General features: G+C 42.5%; 1 protein-coding gene across 3 annotated transcripts in view; it reads left to right on the forward strand.

Annotated features, from left to right (window-relative positions):
- The window catches only part of ZNF831 (zinc finger protein 831), a 163,102-nt gene that overhangs the window by 131,925 nt on the left and 6,560 nt on the right, over nt 1-24,617 (forward strand). Inside the window, exons 5-6 of one of the 3 annotated variants that reach the window (XM_064276296.1) lie at nt 4,052-4,144; nt 13,803-13,990. The exons of 1 other annotated variant lie outside the window; for it this stretch is intronic. In XM_064276296.1, the coding sequence (XP_064132366.1) occupies nt 4,052-4,144; nt 13,803-13,975 (266 nt within the window). In that variant the 3' untranslated portion in view covers nt 13,976-13,990. Of the gene's footprint in view, nt 1-4,051; nt 4,145-13,802; nt 13,991-24,617 lie in introns of those variants that run through there. One more of the 3 variants, XM_023538787.2, reaches the window with a different exon arrangement.

Here is a 24,617-nt window from a genome sequence, read left to right on the forward strand (position 1 = left end):
GTATTCCTCCACCCAAAACTCATCTGGGACTGTTTACTTACGTATGGAGTGGCTGTGTGGTCTGGCCTATGCTGGGCATGGGAGACACAGAGATTTAGACAGACGTGTCTCCGCATTCAGAAAGTGTAGCTCCAGTCCCTGCACTGGTTTGTGGTGGGCACGAAATAGTGTTTGTAGAATTGCATTGTGTCAGCTGGAATTCCCATTCATTCATTCAGCAAGCCCTTTCAGAATGCCATAAAGGAGCCACTAGATATAACTAGAGATTGAATAAGTCCAACGTCTGGCTAAGTGCACATGCATTGGACCCAGACAGACTTGGGTTTGAGTTCTAGCTCTACCCTGAGTCTCTGTCTGGCTTTGGGGAGGGGAGCTTCCCTGTGCCTCAGTTTCCCCTTCTGTAAAATAGGGACAATGAGAACCACCTCTCAGGTGTTTTGTATTACATGAAATACTAATGACTAGTATTTAGTCGGAAACCCTAGTGGTGTAGTGGTTAAGAGCTAGGGCTGCTAACCAAAGGTTGGCAGTTCGAATCCACCAGGGGCTCCTTTGAAACTCTACCGGGCAGTTCTACTCTGTCTTATAGGATCATTATGAGTCAGAATCGACTCGATGGCAATGGGTTTGGCTTTTCTTCTGGTTTAGTTTTTAGCACTGTTCTAGAGTGATTTATTTACATGGATTAAGTCAGCAGATCTGGTCTCAGAGCTCCTTGACACCCTCAAAAATGATTAAGAACCCTAAGAACTTCTGTTACAAAATCCCCATTACAAAATCGTGATTGATATTTACCATATTATAAATTGAAACTGATATATAAATAATTTTAAAATTATTAATTCATTTAAACATAATAGACCCATTACAGAGCCCTGGTGGTGCAGTGGTTAAGAACCCTGGTGGTGACAGCTAACCAAAAAGTCAGTAGTTCGAACCCACCAGCCATTATATGTTAACATAAATAGCATATCTTTTATGGAAAATGGTGGTATTTAAAAAAAAAAATTAGTGAGAAGAAGGGCGTTGTTTTCTGTTTTTGCACGCCTCTTTTAATATGTGTGGCAATATCGCACTTCACATAGCCTCTGGAAAAAACTCCATGGCTCTCTGGTAAGAGAATGAGAGTAAAAAAGGCCAATAACATCTTAATATTATTGCGAAAATAGTGTTGCAAACCCTCTGAAAGGAAGTCTGGGAGACCCTGGACCATACTTCAATCATTTCATCTTCACTGTCTAGGGTTAAGTATAATTTTCATTCCCATTTTACAGATGAGGAAACTGAGGCACAGAAAGGTGAAGAAACATGCCCAAGGCCACACAATTAGAAGCACCAGAGCAGCATTTAAGCCCAGACCATCTGGAAGAGCTATCATTCCTCCCACTACCCCATCCATGCAGAGAACCTAGAACGGTGCCAGTCATAGAAGCTCTCGGGAAACGTGGGCTGCTAGGACATTGCTGAAGTCATGCAACGTCCTTCCATGGTGGACATGACCCCACTCCACCCTCCCAGTGTCAGTGCATGTCCCATCTAAGGCACTGAGAGAGCCCTTTGGAATGGAGATAGGCGGGTCCGGAAAATAGTCATTAAGATTTTGTACATTTCTTTAATCACCTCAGTCCTCATTCTAGAAGAGGGACTAGAAGAGTCTTTCCAGTGACTAGAAGAGACTTTGTCCCACCATCTGAGGTGCTTTAGAAATCCAGCCAGCAGAACTGTCCTCTGCCCTTGGCAGCAAGGCCAGTCCTCCTTGCACACACATTGACACAAGGCTCTCTCGCCTTTACCTCCTGGACAAAAAAGTGGGGATTTGATTCAACTGACCTGTGCCTGGGGCACTTTTTGAGGCCAACCAAAAATCGGAGAGGCATTTCTCACTCTTCTTTTTTAATGCATGGACCATTGGCTCTTTTTGATTCAAAATATTTCACCAACTCTGCAACTAACTTGTTCCGATTTGGTAGTTACAAAGCAAAAGAGACGAGGGAAAAACACCACATTAGAATTCATGGGAAGAAATTAGATTGTTTTTGAGACACTGGCAACTGGGTTTCTTTGTTTTATTAGCATAAGTGAATTATTAATGTGGCACAGATATTTGTCATATAAAAATCATCAATACCACAAGAGACCTTCGCCTACCAGGCTGAAAATAATATCTTACATTTACATAATGCTTTACAATTTATAAGGCCTTGCCATATACTCCATGGATTTAACTTTGAGAGCTGCTTGGAGTGGAGTTTTGGCCCTGAGTGGATTGAGCAGGCTGGCACAGGGATTCTACTTCATTACCATCATGCCCCAAGTCGTGAAACTAAACACTCCAGATTCAATCAGAAGCACCTGGGAAAAAAGTCATGAATATTTAACTTTTTTTTTTTTATTGCATCCCCAAACTCAGTCAAACTTTTGCAAAGCTGCCTCCAAGAATCAGGATACCCAGGCCCAGCTTTGAAAAATGATCCACTGGGAGTTTTAGTTGACCTCTCTCTTCCATTTCTAGCTGGACAGGACCATCTGCCAAGGTGACCTGCTTGTGCTGGTTTGCAGGAGACCTTCCCAGTTTTAGCACTGAAAGTCCAGTGCCCTGGGAATCACCTCAGTCCTGGACTAACTGGGAAGGTTGGTCACCCTACAGTTGACCCACCCCTGGTAACGTCACACACTCAGAACCCACAGCCACTGCCTTCCTTTCCTTCATTTCTGCAGTGGTAGTCTTGGCTGCTGCTTGCTTTGGATACTGATGCTTCACACGTGCATTTAATGTTACTGGACAGGACAAGACTTGCAGCCTGAATCCTAGGACACACTCTTGTCCACCCCCCTCCACTCTCAGTACTCTCCTGTCCCCATCTGTCAGAGCAGCGAAGGCATGAGTGGTGCCCGGCATCAAACACCCTTCATCTCTGGGGGAAATTGTCTCAGTGTGGCTGTTGTCTATCACCACAGGCCCAGAGGGTACTCAAGATCCCCGTCCCTTCTCCCTACCTACAGTGGCTGTGGTTCAGGCACATGTCCTCATATGCTCCCATCCAGGACTTTGAATCTCCAGGGAGACCATTACCACCCACTAATGGCATGACAGTGGAGTCCTGTGAGCAGGGTGCCAGGGCCAGCTGTGGCGTCCTCACCCACCAGCTCTGCAGCAAGGCCTCGGAGGCTTCTCAGCTTTCCAGCCTCCCTTGGGGCTGGCCTGTTTCTGAGCTCAATTCAACAACATTGTTGTCAGTTCTGTGAGCTAATCAATGTCCTTCTGAGAAATTCCTTCTCTACTTGAGCTAGCTGGAGTCAGCTTCTGATGTCACTGCAACTTAGACCCCTGCCTGGTAGATTTAGAATGTCAACATTATTCCTCCCCCACCTATTTTTGTCTATCACTTTATCCATCCATCCACCCACTCATCCATCCATCCACCCAACGATCCACCCAGCCACTCACATACTCATTCATCCTTCCATCCATGCATTTACCCAGCCACCCACACACCCATCCATCCATCCATCCATCCACCCATCTATCCATCCACCCATCCATCCATCCATCCATCCATCCGTCCGTCCGTCCATCCATCCATTCCCTTTTCTAATCCTACTCCGCTCCCTTTTTCTGTTGCTTCCCACTGACAACCATACAAATTTATTAATCATTTTGTGTATTATTGCTTTGTACGTATATATACATATACATACAAATCTTCAGTACCTCACTCAGTGGACTTCCGTATATATACTCTGTATGCATATAGAAGGCTCGCAGCACCTGGTAGGCTCTCTCCTACACTTCACCGTTAATTATTAATCCTTCCAGAGGTAACCATCATTCCAACTTTTACTGACCGCCATAGACAAATTTTGTGCTGTGCATTTTCAATTTGCATAAATGGTTTTGTTATACATCCTCTCCTGTATCTTAATCTCTTTATTATGTCTTATGCTGTTAAGATCCATCCATGTTGCTAGGTGTTCATCTTACCCATTACTTTTAACAGATACATAATACTTAATGGGTACCTTTATCTGCTTATATGTATCCCTTCTCCAGGCTGCCTCAGCTCTAGTGATGGCATTGCAAATGTCTCCAGTGTCTTTGCACATGGGTGTCTGCTGGATTTCTCCATTGCCCAGAGTTTAGGAGGTAAGTTTTAAACCTGGGGAGTTATAAGGTGGGCCTTTAATATGTGTTATGTCCTAGAGAAACAAAAAAAACAAGCCCATTGTTTCAGGTAAATTCCAACTTATGGTGACCCCATGTGTTACAGAGTAGACTTGCCACATAGGGTTTTACTGGCTGTGATCTTTTCTTTTGTGGCTTCACTGGATGGGTTTGAACCACCAGCCTTTAGGTTAGTAGACAACGGCAAACCATTTGCACCACTCAGGGACCCTTATGTACTTCTGCTGAATCTGTTGGTATCTCCTTCTGAACAAGGGATTTGTGGGGTGGTGTGGTAATACATTCTGGGTGTAGAACTCACCCCCCCAATTGACTCACAAGTCCCCCTACTCCTCTTAGAGCCCCACTAGGATGACCCTGATGATTGTAGTGTTTGAAAGCAGTGAGCTGTAAGGGTTCCTTTTTCGCGACACCAGGAAAGGTCCAATGCCTCTGTAAGTCTCTCTAGTGAGGGGCTGCCATTCAGCCACCTGGATGTTCTAAGAAGATTCTTTTTATTCATTTATTTATTTTTGGTGAAAATATACCCAACAAAATATATATCGGTTCAACAGTTTTTATATGTGCAGTTCATTGTCAATGGTTACATACATCACATTGTGTCACCATTCTCCCTGTCTCTGCCCATATGGTTTCACCATTGTTAACTTGGACTCTCTGGCCCTTAAAGTTCTTATCTATGTTTTAAAGTTACTGTGGTCTATTTAATCTCGTATAGATAATTCTTTAAAAGAGCACAATTCTCAAAGCGAACGTTCTTTACTACCTGAGCTAAATTGTCGTTTAGTTTATAGATGAGTTCATGGGATAGTTTTGGTTCATGGCTTAAAACTTGTTTCCAGGCAATAGATCTCATTGGATCCAATAAGGCTAGTTTCCAATAAGAATTTGAAATTCTGTTCCACAATCTTTCCTCCTTTTGATCAAGATCCAACTATTGGTTCCTTGATTAAGACGTTCAGTTATGGTATCAGGGTGTCTTCCCTTTCTTCTGGACTCATGGTAATGGAGGTAGTAGTTTACGGAGTCAGTTAAACCTGCAGCCCATTTCCTTCTCTGATTCCCGGTTCCACTGCTGTTCCAGGAGAATAGACAACAATTGTTGTGTCTTGGTGGCTGCTCACAAGCTTTTCAGACTCCAGGTGCTACTCACCAATCTAGGAGATAGAACAGATACTCTAGGCCAATTGACTGAATAGACCCACAACCATGACCCTAAACCTTCAAACCAAGAAAATTAATTCCATGAAATATTTAGTTGCAGTTAAGTAGTATCAACCGGTGCAGCCTTTTTTTTTTTTTTTTTTTTTTGGCTGCTGTTGTAGTTGTAAAATTATAGAAAACACTTCATTTGCCATTTTACCTTTTTTTTTTTTTTCCTGGTGTACAATTTAATGGTAACAGCCACATCAGTCTGGTTGTGTGACCACTGTCCTTAGTTGATGCAAATTTTCCCATCACCATAGACAAAAATTCACTACTTGTCAGACAGTGATTTTCCATCCCCACTCTCCTGCCCTGAGCCACTGGTAACCATTTGTCTCTATATAATATATATATAATTATAGATACTTGTTATTTTATGTAAGTGAGACTATACAATATTTGTGCTTTTGTGACTGACTTATTTGGCTCAGCATAATGTCTTTGGGGTTCATCCATGTTGTAGAATGTATCAGGACTTCATTTTCTTTAAGGCTGAGTAGTGTTCCAAGGCGTGTGTGTGCCACATTTTGCTTATCCATTCTTCTGCTGAAGGGTTGTTTCCACCTTTTTGCTGTTGTGAGCAGTGCTGCAGTGAACATCGGCATACATATGTCTGTTTGTGTCCTTACTTTTAGTTCCCTAGAGTATATTCTTAGGAATGGGATTGTTGAATCATATGGTAGCTCTATTTCTAAATTTTTGAGAAATCGCCATACTGTTTTCCACAGTGGATAAGCGTTCTGATCTCCCCACATCCTCACCAGCATTTGTTATTTTCTGGTTTTTTGATCATTGCCATTCTTGAAGGAGTAAGGTGGTATCTCATTGTAGTTTTGATTTTTAGCTCTCTCATGGCTAATGGAGACGAGCATCTTTTTATGTGTCCGTTGGCTGCTTGAATGTCCTCTTTGGGGAAGTGTCCATGTCCTTTGTCCATTTTTTGATTGGGTTCTTTGTCTTTTTGTTGTTAATTTGTAGAAATTTTATATACATTTATCAGAGATTTGGTTCCCAAAGATTTTTTTCTCAATCTGTAAGTTGTCTTTTTACTCTCTCAATCAAGTCTTTTGATAAACGCAAGTATTTCATTTTCATGTGGTCCAAATTATCTTTTTTGTTTCCTTCTCCTCATCGTTTGTTGATATATTTGATAATCTATCATTAAAGAAAACTAGGTCCCATAGTTTTGCCCCCATGTATTCTTCTAAGAACTTGATTTTTTTTTTGCTTTAACATTTAAGTCCTTGATCCATTTTGAAGTTGTTTTGTGTTTAGTGTGAGGTATGGGTCCTGCTTCATTTTTCTGCATGTGGAAATACAATTCTCCCAGCACCACTTGTTGAAGAGAATGTTCTTTCCCCCATTAAATGGATTTAGCACCTTGTTGATGATCAGTTTTCCATAGATGTATGGAATTATTTCTGGGCTCTCAATTTTATTATTTTGGTCTGTATGTCTGTCATTAGACCAGTGCCAGCCTGTTTTGATTACTATAGCAGTGTAGCACGTTTTTAAATTGGGGAGCGTGAGGCCTCCTACTTTGTTCTTCTAAGAGGATCCTTTTTAAAGGAAGCCACGGGGAACAAAGCAAGAGTTAGAGAACAGCCCAGCTCAGTTTGGCCATAACATCTTTAACTGTTTGTTATTAGTGTCATTGTCACAACCTGTGGCTGGGGAACATCATGGCCACAGCACTGGAGAAAATGGCTTGTTTTTTATTTGGCTTCAGACACATTCTGTTTGTGAAAGAGTTTGTAGAGGTCTGTATATGTGGGTGTCATAGAAACGTGCTTTTCCTGAGGAAACCAAAAGTTTAGGGACAAAATAGACCCAAGGCAAAGGCCATGAAACTCTGTTCTGTCTGTAAGGCACTGACCCACCCAAAGTAGCTGGCTTACTTCGGAAGCAGCAAATCCTCCTCATCCTGTGCAATTTCGGGAAGATCAGGAAGGTTCTACTGAGGAGGATTTAGCAGGCAAAGTTGATAGAAAAAGAAAATAAATGAATAAAAGAAAATAATCACTGTCTTCCAGGATACAGCATGAAAAATGCGAGCATAATCCTGATTTCATAATAATTCAAACCAGATGGAAAAACTTCATAGGCAACCACACACCAATTGCTGTGATCTCTAATCAATGATGGTGCAGATTTCATGAGCAGAGGCAGAGCCATTGGTAAAACGTGCCCGCTCCAAGACACAGTGTTGGGAGGGAGAGAGCAGGGACCACAAACATAGCTCCAGAGTATGCAGGACTGGGGTCAAATCCATATTTTCCCATGTATCAGTGATATGATTTGGAGCACATTACTTACCTTCCCTGAGCTTCAGCTTTCTCATGTGCAAAATGGGAATAATAGCTGTACCTACTTCACAGGGTGAACCATGATAATAGTGTACATTAAGTTCTAAATGCTAAGAGGCAGAGAGACCCACACACAGAAGGTGCCAAATACATGTGAGCTCTTTGCTCTGTTTTTATGGGCTTGGTCCTCTAGGGAGGTGGCCACAGAGAGTCTGGGTCAAAGCAAGTGGCATCAGAGCCAACAAGCCAATGAGATCTACTCATGGTGTGGTATTGGTTATTGAAGATTTCCTCTCTCAAGTGACATGTCCGCTTCTAGACCTTTGTCCTCCAAAATTTGCATACAAGTACACCAAGACATTTTTATGAGAATGCAGTACTGTTTGAAATAGAGACCTAGTGGGGACAACGGTCAAGGTCAAATAAACCACAGCACGCCCACTCAAGGGGAGCTTCTGCAGCACCAAAAAGAATGAGTGAATTGCTACATATGACAGGGAAGTTGTGTCATGGTATTTATAGGACGCCTCGTTTTTGTAAAAATGGGCAAGCAACAAACAGTTCAAGTTGAGTGTAGAAGAAAAGAGCGAGAGGAGCATGTATCAAACAGCTGATGGTGATTTTCTTGGGGGAAGGTAGTATTCTCCTTTGTTGTTACGTTGTTAGGTGCCAGCAAGTCAATTTTGACTCATAGTGACCCCATGTGACAGAGTTGAACTGCCCCATAGAGTTGGCACAGTGGTTACAGCACCTGACTGCTAACCAGAGGGTTGGCGTTTGGAACCCACCAGCTGCTCAGTGGGAGAAAGACATGGCAGTCTGTTTCAGTAAAGATTTACAGGCTTGGAAACTCTGTGGGGCAGTTCTACTCTGTCCTATAAGGTTGCAATGAGTCAGAATCGACTTGACGCTAACAGGTTTTGGTTAATATTTATGGGAGCAGATCACAGGTCTTTCTCCCACAGACCTGCTGTGTGGGTTTGAAACGTCAAATTTTGGTTAGCAGCCGAGTGCTTAACCATCACCAACAGGACTCCTTATGTATCCTAAGTAGCATGGCCATATAATTGGCCAAAGTGGGGCCCTTGGGAGAGTGAGAGAGGCAAGACACATTGCTAAACAGGACAGGATGCTGGACAACAGGTGCTGACCAGATCCCATGCAGGCCATAGGCGACCTTCTCGTTTGCTGGGCAGTGAAGAGAACGCTAGTTGCTAGTGATGAAATCCAGGTCAAATCTACTTGGCTCCTGTTTCCTTCCCCTGAGCCCATCACTGGGGCTTTGGTTACACCAGACCTGGAGGGAAGAGGGGGTCTTTCCTATCAGAACCCCAAGGTGAGAGCAAGCTCAAAGGGGAGGGGTGAGCCCCAGGCTATTCTCTGAGGAAGGCAGCGTGAATGCTGGGAAGGAAGAGACAACACTTCCTGTTGCATCTATTGCAGATTTGTGAGCACTGAACGCTCATACAGCTGAACGCTATTGTTGTTTGGTGCCGTCAAGCCCATTTCCACTTACAGCAACCCCATATGACAGTAGAACTGCCACACAAGGTTTTCCAGGCTGTAATCTTTATGGCCACCTAAAGATAAAGATGGATACCCTAGGCATTAGCAAATTCAAATGGACTGATATTGACCATTTTGAAATGGATAATCATATGGTCTACTACGCCAGGAATGAAAAATTGAAGAGGAATGGTGTCCCATTCATCATCAAAAGGAACATTTCAAGATGTGTCCTGAAGTACAAAGCAGTCAGTGATAGGATAATACACATATGTCTATAAGGAAGACAAGTTAACATGACTATTATTCAAACATACTCAGCAAACACTAATGCTAAAGATGAAGAAATTTAAGATTTTTACCAGCTTCCACAGTGTGAAATTGATGGAACATGCAATCAAAACACATTGATAATTACTGGTGATTGGAATGCAAAAAGTTGGAAACAATGAAGAAGGACTGGTAGTTGGAAAATATGGCCTTGGTGATGGAAATGATGCCAGAGATCACATGACAGAATTTTGCAAGACCAACAACTTATTCCCTGCAAATACCTTTCTTCAACAACATAAACCGTGACTAAACACATGGAATACACAGGAATTAAATTGACTACATCTGTGGAAAGAGATGATGGAGAAGCTCAATGTTAAATCAGTCAGAACAAGGCCAGGGGCCGACTGTGGAACAGACCACCAATTGCCCATATGCAAGTTTGAGTTGAAGCTGAAGAAAATTAGAACAAGTCCACAAGAGCCAAAGCAGGACCTTGACTATATCCCACCTGAATTTAGGGACCATCTCAAGGATAGATTTGATGCATTGAACAAAGTTGTGAATGACATCAAGGACATTATACTTGGAGAAAGCATAAGGTCATTAAAAAGTCAGGAAGGAAAGAAAAGACCAAAATGGATGTCAGAAGACACTCTGAAACTGGCTCTTGAATGTCAAGCAGCTAAAGAAAGTGGAAGAAACAATCACGAAAAAGAGCTGAACAGAAGATTTCAAAGGGCAGCTCAAAAAGACAAAGTAAAGTATTATTAGGGAATGTGCAAAGACCTGGAGTTAGAAAACCAAAACGGAAGAACACACTCACCATTTCTCAAGCTGTAAAAACTGAAGAAAAATGTCAAGTCTTTAGTTGCAATATTAAAGGATTCCATGGGCGAAATAGTGAATGACACAGGAAGCATCAAAAGAATATGGAAGGAATACACAGAGTCACTGTACCAGAAAGAATTGGTCGACGTTCAATTCAATACCATTTCAGAAGGTAGCATATGATCAAGAACTGATGGTACTGAAGGAAAAAGTCCAAGTTGCACTGAAGGCATTGGCCAAAAATCAGGGTTCAGGAATTGACAGAATACAAATTGAAATGTTTCAACAAATGGATGCAAAGCTGGAAGCACTTGCTTTCCGGTGCCAAGAAATTTGGAAGACAGCTACCTGGCCAACTGACTGGAAGAGATCCATATTTGTGACCATTCCAAAGAACTGATACCTTTGAATTAAGGTGTTGGTGAAGAATATTGAGAATACCATGGACTGCCAAAAGAATGGACAAATCTGTCTTGGAGAAGTGCAACCAGAGTGCTCCTCAGATGCAAGGATGGCGAGACTACATCTCACATACTTTGGACTTGTTATCAGGAGAGACCAGTTCCTGGAGAAGGACTTCATGCTTGGTAAAGTAGAGGGTCAGCGAAAAAGAGGAAGACTTCAATGAGATGGACTGACACAGTGGCTGCAACAATGGGCTCAAGCATAACAACGATTGTGAGAATGGTGCAGGACCAGGCAGTGTTTCATTCTGTGGTACATAGGGTCACTAAGTTGGAATCGACTGGACATCACCTAACAACAGCAAAAAAGTCTTTATGGGAGCCAGCTCTTTCTCTTAAGGAGCAGCTGGGAGGGTTTGAACAATCCCAGCCCTTTGCTTAGCGACCAAGTTCTTAACTGTTGCACATCAGGGCTCCTTAACTGAATGTTTTTGGGGGGAAAACTAGTGGGCAGATGCTAGGGCCCAAAGAAAGAGTATATTTCCTCCATGTCAGCTCAGGAAATCATTATAGACAATGTTGGATGCAGCTGAGGGCTTCCTCTGCCCCACTCCCCGCCCCCTCCCCCCCCCAATTAGAAAAGCAACAGGGCTGGTGAAGGGAGGTAGAGAGAGGGAGACACAGGCTCAGGCTCTTGACCTGGATGGGTTGTCTTCCTTGCTGCAGGGCGGGGACCTACTGCTTTGAAGAGCTGGGGTGAGGATGGGTGAGAATGTGGAGCCTGCCTGAGGGCTCGCTTCCCCTGATTGGAAGCAGCTGTGGGCCTTTGGCTCTGGAGGAGGGGAAAGTTTGGTGTCTTGATGGTGTGAGAGGTGACTCCAGACTATTTCCTGCCACCCGGGCCCCACGGAATTGGAGCCATTTTTCAAAGCTCTCAGACATCTAAGACTCGCAGGGGTTCGGAGGAGGTCTCTGAACATGCTTCTAAATCAATCCTCCGCCTTCTCCCTGGGAGCCATTCAGTGAGCCTGTGAGACCTCCCGGCCTCCAGGCCTTGCAGACGGGTTCTGTCTTCCTCTCAGAGCCAGCTGGGTCACTCAGGCGTCCAAGCTGAGAAATTGCCCCCGCAAGATTTTCTTTCATGATCTAATTCTCGGAGCCCTGGAGGATTACTGTGGTGTAAACACAAACCCTAGAGCAGGAGAAGAGAATTGCGAGAATGATAATCCATCCTGTTGGAAGACAATGATTTCTCATTCCTCCAGATAGTCCCCTCACCCGTCAACTGGAGCAAACAATTGTGCTTTAGAGGGCCATGTTTTATTAGTAAAAATAAATTTAAATACATTTCATTTAGATTTAGATTTACAGAGAAGTTGCAAAGATAGTCCAGAGAGTTCCCATATATACTTCACCCAGCTTCCCCTATTGTTAATTTCTTATGTTTGGAGCCCTGGTGGCGCAGTGGTTAAGAGCTAAGGCGATTACAGTTGCTAACCAAAAGGCTGGCAGTTTGAACCCACCAGCCACTCCTTGGAAACTCTATGGGGCAGTTCTACTCTGTCCTATAGGATAGCTATGAGTCAGAATCAACTCAGTGCCAATGGGTTTTATGTTTGTCACAACTACAGACCCAACACTGGTAACACAACTGTAAGCTAAATTCCCCAGTTTAGATTTCACTAGAGTTATCCTAATGTCCTTTTTCTGTCCCAGTATTCCATTCAAGCCATCACATTGTATTTAGTCATCATGTCTTCTTAGGCTCCTCTGGATTATGACAGTGGGCCAGACCTTCATTGATCTTGATGACTGTGACAGTCTTGACTGGTGCTGGTCAGATATCTTGTGGTGGTTGTTGTTGTTAGGTGCTGACTCATAGCGACCCTATGCACAGCAGAATGAAATATTGCCTGGTCCTATGGCATCCTCACAATTCTTGTTATGCTTGAGCCCACTGTTGCAGCCACTGCGTCAGCTCATTTTGTTGAGGGCTTCCATCTTTTTCACGGACCTTCTGTCCTTCTCCAGGAACTTGCCCCATCCGATAACATGTCCAAAGTTTGTGAGACATAGTCTCACTATCCTTGCTTCTAAGGAGCATTCTGGCTGCACTTCTTCCAAGATAGATCTGTTCATTCTTCTGGCGGTTCATAGTATATTCAATATTCTTCATCAACACCATAATTCAAAGGCATCAATTCTTCTTTGGTCTTCCTTATTCATTGTCCCTCAATTTGGGTTTATTCAATGTTATTTCTTATTATCGGACTGGGGTTATGAATTTTGGGGAGGGAGATGACAAAAGTGAAGTGTCATTCTCATCATATCATATCAAGGGTACATACAATCAATGATGCTGTTTAACCTTGATCATATAGAGTTATCACTGATGATATTAACCTTGATCATATAGGGTTATCGCTGATGATATTAACTTTGACCATATAGGATTATCACTGATGATGTTAACTTTGATCATATAGTATTATCTCTGGTGATGTTAACTTTGATCATATAAGATTATTTTGAGAATTCAGTGATAGAATACATATAAAATGCTTAGAAGATTTCCTGGCACATAACAAGTATGATGATTAGACAAGTAGATTAGTGGAACAAATGGCGACCAAGGATTTTCACTTTGTCAGGTAATGTGTTGGGATGTAGATAGCTGCCTTCACCTTCAACCCAATAGCACTATGTTAACTTTGCTTTGTTTAGCTACTTTTGAGCAATCGTTTCATTGTTTGGGATTATGATTACAACTGTTGGCAACTAGGGTGGGGTGGGAAACCAGAATATGAACCCTCATAGCAATTTCTGGAACAAGGATTAACAGTGCAGGAGACAAAGGGACAGAGTCCTACAGAGCAATGAGCTCAGCATGAGGTGGGGACATTGAACCACAAAAAGAGAGAAAATTCTTTTTATAATAACTCTCAGTCGAACAGTGTGGTTAGGGGTAACGACCCATTGTGTCTCTTATCAGCCTTCCTTGTAACCATGAAAGAATCTCTCCAAAATGGCGCCTTCATGGCTTCCTTGTATGTAAAATGGTGACGGGAATATCTGCCCGGCCTTTCTCACCAGGTTCTCTTCAACCTAATGATGTCCACAGCCATTGGGCACACGTAGACATACGAGACAAAGTCCCAGCGCTCAGGAAGCTCACCGTCTTAGAATATGGTAAGGCTCCAAAGGTACAAACTAAAAAGTACTTTGAAAATAGGAAGTGCCTTACCAGTGTAAGACGTTATCAATAAAAGGCTGGAAGGGCCTCATCTGTCTTTCTAATCGCTTTTTCTCACCAGGATAGTGACACTGTCACCAACATTATCTGAATATAAATAACACTGCAGTGGAATTTTTGCTGCCTCTCTGAGGTCAGCCATGCAGAACTAAGGAAAAAATCTCCTTCATCTTTTTCAAGAAATAGATAATTTTAAAATGACAAGCTTTCAACCAGGACACAGTGTGTTTAATGTAACTCCCTGAAACTCAAAGCCGTCCTTTCCTCATCTCCTCCCCCTTGAAAAATCTCTTACAGAAACAGTTCAGCAACTTTGTTCCAACTCAGCAAACTTTATGGTTTTAAAAGATGCATCTTAAAAGTTCCTAATACTTTTTTTTCTTGGATTCTTCAGTTCCAGTGACTATCCATTCGGACTCAAATTAGTTTTTTTTCTTTTCTTTTCTGGTTAAGGAAGGAACAGAGCAATCTGTGTTTTACTCTTTGCGATTAAAACCACAGCAAAACCCAGTTGCTGTAGAGTCAATCCCTAGTCACGACAGTCCCATGTGTGCAGAGTAGAACCACACTCCAGGGGGTTTTCATGGCTGTGATTTTTAGGAAGTAGACCACCAGGCCTTTCTTCTGAGGCACCTCGGGGGGGGTTCAAACCTCCAATCTTTCAGTATATAGTCAAACACTTAACGGTTTTCACCACCCAGGAATTTTGTTAAATGTCCCTTGGGGGGCAAATCTTTCCCAGTTGGGAATCACTGGTGTAAACAAACCTACAAATGCCTCATTTTGAAGAATTTATTGAACATTTCCTCTAAAAAGGAACACCTGTATTAGATGGGAACACACACACACACACACACACACACACACAAAGGAATAGGGTAAAATCAAGCTTCTGATTCCTGAGGAACTCTTGGTTTAGAGAGGTTTGACATCTTCGATGCAGATGGGGTAGCTGATCTGAGCCATTTGCATTCCGGGAGATTAATTGGCTCCATTCATCCAAGCCTCCAGTTACCATCCCCGCTGGTCTGTTTGGAGTTATTTAATTTCTTGCCTCGCACTTCCCATCTTGTTCAAATTTGCACTGTGTCTGTGTCTCTCACTCTCTTAATAATGAAGGAGTTTCAAGTAGGGAGAAGTCTGCTTATGAGCCTCATCTCTTATTTATTTGGAGCATCAAATTCCTCTCAAGATGACAAATTTGCTTTCTGCCGAAGTTATGTAGCTGAATGTTTATAACAGGTGCTGTAATAAATTGGACCCCGTCACTGGAAGGCATGCTTTTCTTCCCTTCCATTGGTGAGTGTGAAAATCTCCAAAATGGCCCCATGAGGTTGAAGCTTCTAGGCACTTGGGGCCAAGGGAACTGGACCTTTTAGACCCCTTCCTCACACCTAAGATCTTTCATTGGCTTTCAGCCTTGGGAATACTTCCTTTACCCTATGGCCATCTCCTCCTGTGCTGAACCTGGAAAGCACTGAACATTCATTACACTCCAGAAATCGTTTCAGCTTATTTCAGAATTATTGTTTCTCAAAGCTTATTTAGACAGCCCCTGGCCTCTCGCTTGGTTTATGTAAGTATTTGCTCATAAAACTCATGCTTTACTTCACAGAGCATCTACAACTACTGCTCACCATGAAATCATATTCATAACTCGACTGTGAGGCAGAACAAAAGCACGAAGCCCACATAACCTAATCAGAGGTAAAAAGCTACACCTTCCTCATCTGGCCTTTTCCCACCTTGCTTTTCTGTTTCCCAGAAAGAGCAGCAGAGTTCTCAACTCTGGGTGGAAGTGCACCCGTGGCCAAAGTCAAGTCTAAAAATCTCAGAGCCAACCAGGAGCTCGTTGTCCATTTAGCCCTTCATTTCAGGACTCCTGTTTGGCACAGAATTTCTGTATCCCCTGAGATAAGCTTTCGGCGGTGTCCTCCACCTCCGTCACAGTCCAAACACATGCGTTTTGGAGGAGGGAGAGAGGAAAAGTCCAGAGAACATGTTGCAATGCAAGGAGACAATCATATATCAATGACACACAAAAAGGTTGGTTTTAAATTAATTTAGTTAACCAGTGCAGGAAAACAAGCACACATAGCAAGACCGATTGTTTGCTCAATATGGCAGGTTTTCAAACTGATTTGATAAAATCAATGGTTGATCTAGAGATCTTGCTCCGATGAACCCATGTGAACACACATTTAAAAACTGATTTTTCAAGAGACCAATACAGAATAAATATTTAAGGCAAGCAAAAAACAGAACAAAAACAATGCAAATAGCAAACAATCTTGTTCCCTATCACTGATAACTGTATGGAGCAAGTTACCATTTAACGTATCTGATATCAGAACCAACAAAACTCATTGACTCATATCGGCCCTATACGACATAGTAGAACTGCCCAGTAGGGTTTCCAAGGCTGTAGTCTTTACAGAAGCAGACTGCCACATCTGCAGCTGGTAGGTTCAAACTGCTGGCCTTTCAGTTAGCAGCTGAGTGCTTACCCAGAAGAACTCCTTAATCTGAAATATTTTCCAAAAATATTTAATAACACATTTCTTCCAAGCAAAACTCCAGCTTGAATGGAAACTTCCCTTTATATACCTACTGATATTTAAAGTTAAATTTTAAATTTAAACTCAAGATATGTCTGGGTCTCTTCAAAGGCCAAGCGAGCTTAAACATTATGATTCAGGTGGCACCAAGCAAAGAAGACAACATCTACCTTGGAACCTGGGCTCCTAAACTGACCATGATCCCTTTTCTGCTTCTGAGGCTGTGGAAAGGAGCCATTCCTCCCAGGAGATCAGCCCTGGTGCATCTGTTGAAGCAACATGACCAAGTCATGTTGAAAGAAAGTTTATTCTGTAACATGATGGTGGACAGTCCATTTTCTGGGCCACAGGCACATCTGATGGCGTCTGCTGATCATTCATGGACAGCTGACATTAGCAGCCCAGGACTTAAAGTAAAAATGCACTCCACACTGGGGCTTGTGCCTTCCCATTTCTTTACCACACGACCTTCTTTCCCTTTCCTTACTCCAGACTATTTTTTTTCTACGAGATTAGGAACTCCTCTATTACTTGAAACTTTCATTATTTTTGAAAACTCTTACCCCAACCCTCCTTTAAATTGCCTTTGGAAGAGCTACAGCTGACCCTGAAGCCATCACTCAAGCAGCATTTTATTGATTGCATTCCAAGCGCCTCACTTGGTGCTGGGCATCACGTGGCAAAATGAAAGTGGCAGTGAGACAAGGATCTCATTTCAGGGGCCCCTTCCAGGGTCACAGGCTTGCCCTCGCCTCCCCTTTCAAGAGTTGGTGGGAGCAAGATTTTGAGCAGGGTCACCACAGACCAGTTATGCTTTGTAGGGGTGCTGAGAGAAGAAAGCAATGGTTTGCCTTAATTACATTTTCAAAGAGTCACGGGATTTCCCTTTATGCTCTCCTGGCTTTGGACTAAAGTGCTCTGAAAAATGCCGACTAACTTGGCTGCTGTTGCCATCAGTGATCTGGACTGCATTTATGCGTTATTTAAATTTGCTGAGTATCTGTAATATCTACGTGTTCTCTGTGCCTGTGTAGCTCTTCCAATAGATTATAAACTTTTTGAAAACAGAGTCCAGATTTTCTCATTATGTTGTAACCTGTTGTTGCCTAGTGGCTTTCTTTTTCTGTTTACTGGAATTAATCTAATCAGCATAGGCAAGCATCCCCATATTGACCCAAGTGATCCGGTTGATGTGTTTACTACATTGATCACTATTTGAATCTTGCCCTTCCTGGCATGTTGGAGCAGATTACAGTGTCGTCCAATGATTTTGCCCTGCCAGTCTCCTCTTCTAGCCCAGGAGCTCCTTGGCGGTGCCCAGCCCACTCACTGCTCACTTCGCAGTAAATGTTGTCAAGCAAACAGATGAGCCAGTGGATGAATGGCTGTTGGGAATATGGGAGTACCCACTGGTATTTGGATCTGTTCACTTCCTTCATTGTGGCCTATGGGGTTGATCACAACTGGATTCTCCTTTTTAGTCCCCTTTTCTGCATCTTCTTCCTCTTTCCAAGCTCTACACTTTGGGTCACCCCAGGACTCAGCCTCCAGCTGCCTTCTCGACCCACATTTATTTTCAAGGCAAGGTTATGCCGAAGGTTTTGAATGCCTTCCATCTGCTGACAACTTCCAAGTTCAAATGTCCAGGCCCAGCCTCTCCTTTGTAAGACTGTGCTTAAGTCAATGAGACTTTCTGAGCCTCAGTTTGCTCATCTGTAAAACAGAATAAAATTACCCTTTGCTATGGATTGCGTCCTCCAGAAAATATGTGTTCGAGTCCTGACCCCTATACTTGTGGAAGGAGTACTATTTGGGAATAGGATCTTCTTTGTTATGTTAATGAGACATTATCAGTGTAAGGTGTGTTTTAAACCTAATGAATTTGAGATATAAAAAGAGCAGATTAGGCACAAAGAAAGCAAGCAGATGGGACCGGGGAGGACCCATTTAAAAGAGGAGGAGCCCTGGTGGCACAGTGGGTAAGAGCTTGGCTACTAACCAGAAGCTCAGCAGCTCAAATCTACCAGCCACTCCTTGGAAACCCTATGGGGCAGTTCTACTCAGTCCTGTAGGGCTACTAGGAATCAGAATCGACTCGACGGCAACTGGTTTGTTTTGTTTGTTTTCTGTGAAAGACAAGGAAGGCAAGAGGGTCTATAAGCCACGGAACTCCAAGAGTTGCTAGATACTAGAAGCTGAAAGGTGCCCTGGTGGCACAAAAGTTAAGCACTCAGCTGCTAACTGAAAGACCAGTGATTCAAACCCACCAGCTGTTCTAAGGAAGAAAGACCTGGAAGTCTGCTTCCGTAAAAGACTACAGCCTAGGAAATTGTAAAAGGTGACCTGGTAGCACAGTGGTTACATGCTTGGCCGATAAACTGAAAGGTTGGTGGTTCAAACCCACCCAGCGGCTCCATGAGAAAAAGACCTGGCAATTTTCTTCTGTAAAGATTTCGGCCTAGAAAACCTTATGTGGCAGTTCCGCTCTGTCACATGGGATCTCTACGAGTCGGAATCCACTCCACAGCACCCAAACCAACAACAACAGAAGCTGAAATAGACAAGAAGGGACCTCCCACTAGAGCCACATGCTGAATTCAGACTTCCAGCCTCCTGAACTGCCAGAAAATAAAGTTTCTGAACTTTAAAGCCACCCACTAGCGGCATTTTTGTCACAGTAACCCCAGGAGATTACGATCCCTTCCTTGCCATGATGTCTTAGAGGCACAGAGTCGGTGCCAGAGGTCATAGTTTCAGTTTATCTCATTAAGGTTCAGCTGTACGAAGTGCCTCAAGACCACTTAGAAGATCAGACATTCCCTAATAAAGGATGTTTGGGTATAAGTTAGAGCAAGAATTAAAACAACCATAGCATCTCCGATTGTTCTTGGAAACTTCATGCCGGGCGGCAGTTCAAGGCCACCCCTGGCCTCCACGAAGTGTGAAGTGTGTATACTGTTTGTCCTTTTTCATGTCAGTCTGTTTTTCCAAAGGGTTTTCGTTTGTTACTTCCTTTTGTTTTCAACTCGTTCAGAGCAGACATGTTAACAGATGCCAAGATTATTTCGAGCTGCAAATGACTTGGGTGTTGAGAGATGGATGACTTGGTGAAAACGAATGGGTCATATTACTAAAGCTTGAGGTCAACTGGTGGGCTGATGGCGGTGGCCTGGGAGTGATGTGTGTGGAGGGGTGAGCAGAGACCTCTGGCAGCTGGAGAGGTCTTCTCAGCATGCTGGGTCACGACTTGGCCTCTGCTCTGGCCTCTGCTGGCTGTGGACTCCTTTTCAGGGACCCAGTGGGGATAGGCAATACCTCCTCGTGCCTAGGTGATATTGGCATAGGATCCTGCCTATCCCACTTCATGTTCCAGCTTCTGTTCCCCTGATGGGGCCCTGATGAGTTAGCTCCAGGTGCAGACAGGTGCTCAGGTCCCCAAGGACAGAGGGCTCCTGCTTTCTCCTCCAAAGAAGGGGCTGTGTTCACTTCTATGTAAATTAGATCCAGATATCAGGGCACATTACTACACCAGACGCTCCTCACTGGTCTATTTGCAGCTGTCAGCTCAGTTCAGCAGGTTCACTGATAAGCTTCGATCGGGTGCCAAAACTCATCAGACACTGCAAGAGCTGGGGACACATGGAGACAGTGACATGTGCCTGGTGGTCCAGGACTCACCTCTCATCAGGGAGACACACAAGGTCACAGGTGCCAGGTTAAGTGTGGGGATCAGGGAGTATGGGAACTGGGGCACAGAGCCCGGACTTGGAGCACTCAGACCTGAGGCTGGGCACCAATGCCTCCATATTTTTAACTTTAAGACCTATGGCGAGTTAATCTTTCTGAGCCTCAGCATTATGGAGAAATTGTGTCCCCCTAAAATATGTGTTGTAAATCTTAACCCCTATATACCTGTGGAAACCCTGGTGGTGTAGTGGTTAAGTGCTTTAGCTGCTAACCAAAAGGTCGGCAGTTCAAATCTACCAGGTGCTGCTTGGAAACTCTATGGAGCAGTTCTACTCTGTCCTATATGGTTGCTATGAGTCGACCTTGGTTTTTTTTTTATACACCTGTGGTTATAATCCCATTTGGGAATGGGTTTTCTCTACTATGTTAATGAGTCAGGATTAGTATAGGGTATATCTAGAGTCAACCTCTTTTTTTCTTCTTATAATTTTTATTGTGCTTTAAGTGAAAGTTTACAAATCAAGTCAGTCTGTCACACAAAAACCCATATACACCTTGCTACACACTCCCAATTACTCTCCCCCTAATGAAACAGCCTGCTCTCTCCCTCCACTCTCTCTTTTCATGTCCATTTTGCCAGCTCCTAACCCCCTCCACACTCTCATCTCCCCTCCAGGCAGGAGATGCCAGCATAGTCTCAAGTGTCCACCTGATTCAAGAAGCTCACTCCTCAGCAGCATCCCTCTCCAACCCATTGTCCAGTCCAATCCATGTCTAAAGAGTTGGCTTCGGGAATGGTTCCTGTCCTGGGGCAACAGAAGGTCTGGGGGCCATGACCACCCGGGGCCCTTCTAGTCTCAGTCAGACCATTAAGTCCGGTATTTTTATGAGAATTTGGGGTCTGCATCCCACTGATCTCCTGCTCCCTCAGGGGTTCTTTGTTGTGTTCCCGTCAGGGCAGTCATTGGTTGTAGCCGGACACCATCTAGTTCTTCTGGTCTCAGTACGATGTAGTCTCTGGTTCATGTGGCCCTTTCTGTCTCTTGGGCTTGTCATCGCCTTGTGTCTTTGGTGTTCTTCATTCTCCTTTGATCCAGGTGGGTTGAGACCAGGTGAGGCATCTTAGATGGCTGCTTGCTAGTGTTTAAGACCCCAGATGCCACTCTTCAAAGTGGGATGCAGAACGTTTCCTTAACAGATTTTATTATGCCAGTTGACTTAGATGTCCCTTGAAACCATGGTCCGCTGACCTCTGCCCCTGCTATGCTGGCCTTCGAAGCATTCAGTTTATTCAGGAAACTTCTTTGCGTTTGGTTTAGTCCAATTGTACTGACCTCCCCTGTATTATGTGCTGTCTTTTCCTTCACCTAAAGTAATTCTTATTTACTATCTAATTAGTGAATGCCCCTCTCCCACCCTCCGTAACCACAAAAGAATGTTTTCTTCTCAGTTTAAACTATTTCTCAAGTTCTTATAATAGTGGTCTTATACAGTATTTGTCCTTTTGCAACTGACTAATTTCACTCAGCATAATGCCTTCCAGGTTCCTCCATGTTATGCAGTGTTTCACAGATTCCTCACTGTTCTTTATCGATGCGTAGTATTCTGTTGTGTGAATATACCATAATTTATCCATTCATCCATTGATGGGCACCTTGGTTGCTTCCATGTTTTTGCTATTGTAAACAGTGCTGCAGTGAACATGGGTGTGCATATATCTGTTCATGCAAAGGCTCTTATTTCTCTAGGATATATTCCAAGGAGTGGGATTGCTGGATCGTATGGTAGTTCTATTTCTAGCTTTTGAAGGAAGCGCCAGATCGATTTCCAAAGTGGTTGTACCATTTGACATTCCCACCAGCAGTGTAGAAGTGTTCCAATCTCTCCGCAGCCTCTCCACCATTTATTATTTTGTGTTTTTTGGATTAATGCCAGCTTTTATTTGTTGGAGTGAGATGAAATCTCATTGTAGTTTTGATCTGCATTTCTCTAATGGCTAATGATCGTGAACATTTCCTCATGTATCTGTTAGCTACCTGAATGTCTTCTTTAGAGAAGTGTCTCTATTCATATCTTTTGCCCGTTTTTTAATTGGGTTATTTGTCTTTTTGCAATTGAGTTTTTGCAGTATCATGTAGATTTTAGAGATCAGGCGCAGATCAGAAATGCCATAGCTAAAAACTTTTTCCCAGTCTGTAGGTAATCTTTTTATTCTTTTAGTCAAGTCTTTGGATGAACATAGGTGTTTGATTTTAGGAGCTCCCAGTTATCTAGTTTTTCTTCTACATTCTTTATAATGTTTTGTATACTGTTTATGCCATGTGTTAGGGCTCCTAACGTTGTCCCTATTTTTTCTTCCATGATCTTTATCGTTTTAGATTTTATATTTAGGTCTTTGATCCATTTTGAGTTAGTTTTTGTGCATGGAGTGAGGTATGGGTCTTATTTCATTTTTTTGCAGATGAATATCCAGTTCTACCAGCACCATTTGTTAAAAAGAATGTCTTTTCCCCATTTAACTGTTTTGGGGCCTTTGTCAAATATCAGCTGCTCATATGTAGATGGACTTATGTCTGAATTCTCAATTCTGTTCCATTGGTCCATGTATCTGTTGTTGTACTAGTACCAGGCTGTTTTGACTACTGTGGCGGTATAATAGGTTCTAAAGTCAGGTAAAGTAAGGCCTCCCACTTTCTTCTTCTTTTTCAGTAATGCCTTATTTATCCGGAGCCTCTTTCCCTTCCGTATGAAGTTGGTGATTTGTTTCTCCACCTCATTAAAGAATGTCATTGGGATTTGGATCGGAATTGCATTAAATGTATAGATCACTTTTGGTAGACTAGACATATTTATAATGTTAAGTCTTCCTATCCATGAGCAAGGTATGTTCTTCCACTTATGTAAGTCTCTTTCGGTTTCTTGCAGAAGTGTACTGTAGTTTTCTTTGTATAAGTCTTCTACATCTCTGGTAAGATTTATTCCTAAGTATTTTATCTTCTTGGTGGCTACTGTAAATGGCATTGATTTGGTGATCTCCTCTTCCATGTTCTTTTTGTTGGTGTAGAGGAATCCAACTGATTTTTGTGTGTTTATCTTGTATCCTGATACTCTGCTGAACTCTTAGTTTCAGTAGTTTTCTGGAGGATTCCTTAGGGTTTTCTGTGTATAAGATCATGACATCTGCAAATAGAGATACTTTTACTTCTTCCCTGCCAATCTGGATGCCCTTTATTTCTTTATCTAGCCTAATTGTTCTGGCTAGGACTTCCAGCACAATGTTGAATAAGAGTGGTGATAAAGGGCATCCTCGTCTGGTTCCCTATCTCAGTGGGAATATTTTCAGGCTCTTTCCATTTAGGATGATTTTGGCTGTTGGCTTTGTATAAATGCCCTTTATTATGTTGAGGAATTTTCCTTCTATTCCTATTTTGCTGAGAGTTTTTTATCATGAATGAGTGTTGAACTTTCTCAAATACCTTTTCTGCATCAGTTGATAAAATCATGTGATTCTTGTCTTTGGTCTTTTTGCATTCATGGTTGAGTGGTAGATTACATTAACTGTTTTTCTAATGTTGAACCATCCCTGCATACCTGGTATGAATCCCACTTGGTCATGGTGAATTATTTTTTTGATATGTTGTTGAATTCTATTAGCTGGAATTTTGTTGAAGATTTTTGCATCTATATTCATGAGGGATATAGGTCTATAATTTTCTTTTCTTGTGGTGTCTTTACCTGGTTTTGGTACCAGGGATATGGTGACTTCATAGAATGAGTTTTGTTGTATTCCGTCCTTTTCTATGCTCCGAAATACCTTCAGTAGTAGTGGTGTTAACTCTTCTCTGAAAGTTTGGTAGAACTCTGCAGTGAAGCTGTCCGGACCAGGGCATTTTTTTTTTTGTTGGGAGTTTTTTGATTACCTTTTCAATCTCTTCTTTTGTTATGGGTCTATTTAGTTGTTCTACCTCTGTTTGTGTTAGTTTAGGTAGGTAGTGTGTTTCTAGGAATTCATCCATTTCTTCTAGGTTTTCAAATTTGTTTGAGTATAGTTTTTCATAGTAATCTGATGTGATTCTTTTAATTTCAGTTGGGTCTGTTGTAATATTGCCCATCTCATTTCTTATTTGGGTTATTTGCTTCCTCTCCTGTTTTTCTTTTGTCAATTTGGCCAATGGTTTATCAATTTTGTTGATTTTTTCAAAAAAACAACTTTTGATCTTGTTAATTCTTTCAAATTGTTTTTCTGTTTTCTATTTCATTTATTTCAGCTCTAATTTTTATTATTTGTTTTCTTCTGGTGCCTGTGGGTTTCTTTTGTTGCTGTCTTTCTTTGTTTAAGTTGTAGAGATAATTCTTTGATTTTGGCCCTTTCTTCTTTTTGGATGTGTGCATTTGTTGATAAAAATTGGC

The sequence above is a fragment of the Loxodonta africana genome, chromosome 24 (assembly GCF_030014295.1).
Source record: "Loxodonta africana isolate mLoxAfr1 chromosome 24, mLoxAfr1.hap2, whole genome shotgun sequence".
NCBI classification, from domain to species: Eukaryota; Metazoa; Chordata; class Mammalia; order Proboscidea; family Elephantidae; genus Loxodonta; species Loxodonta africana.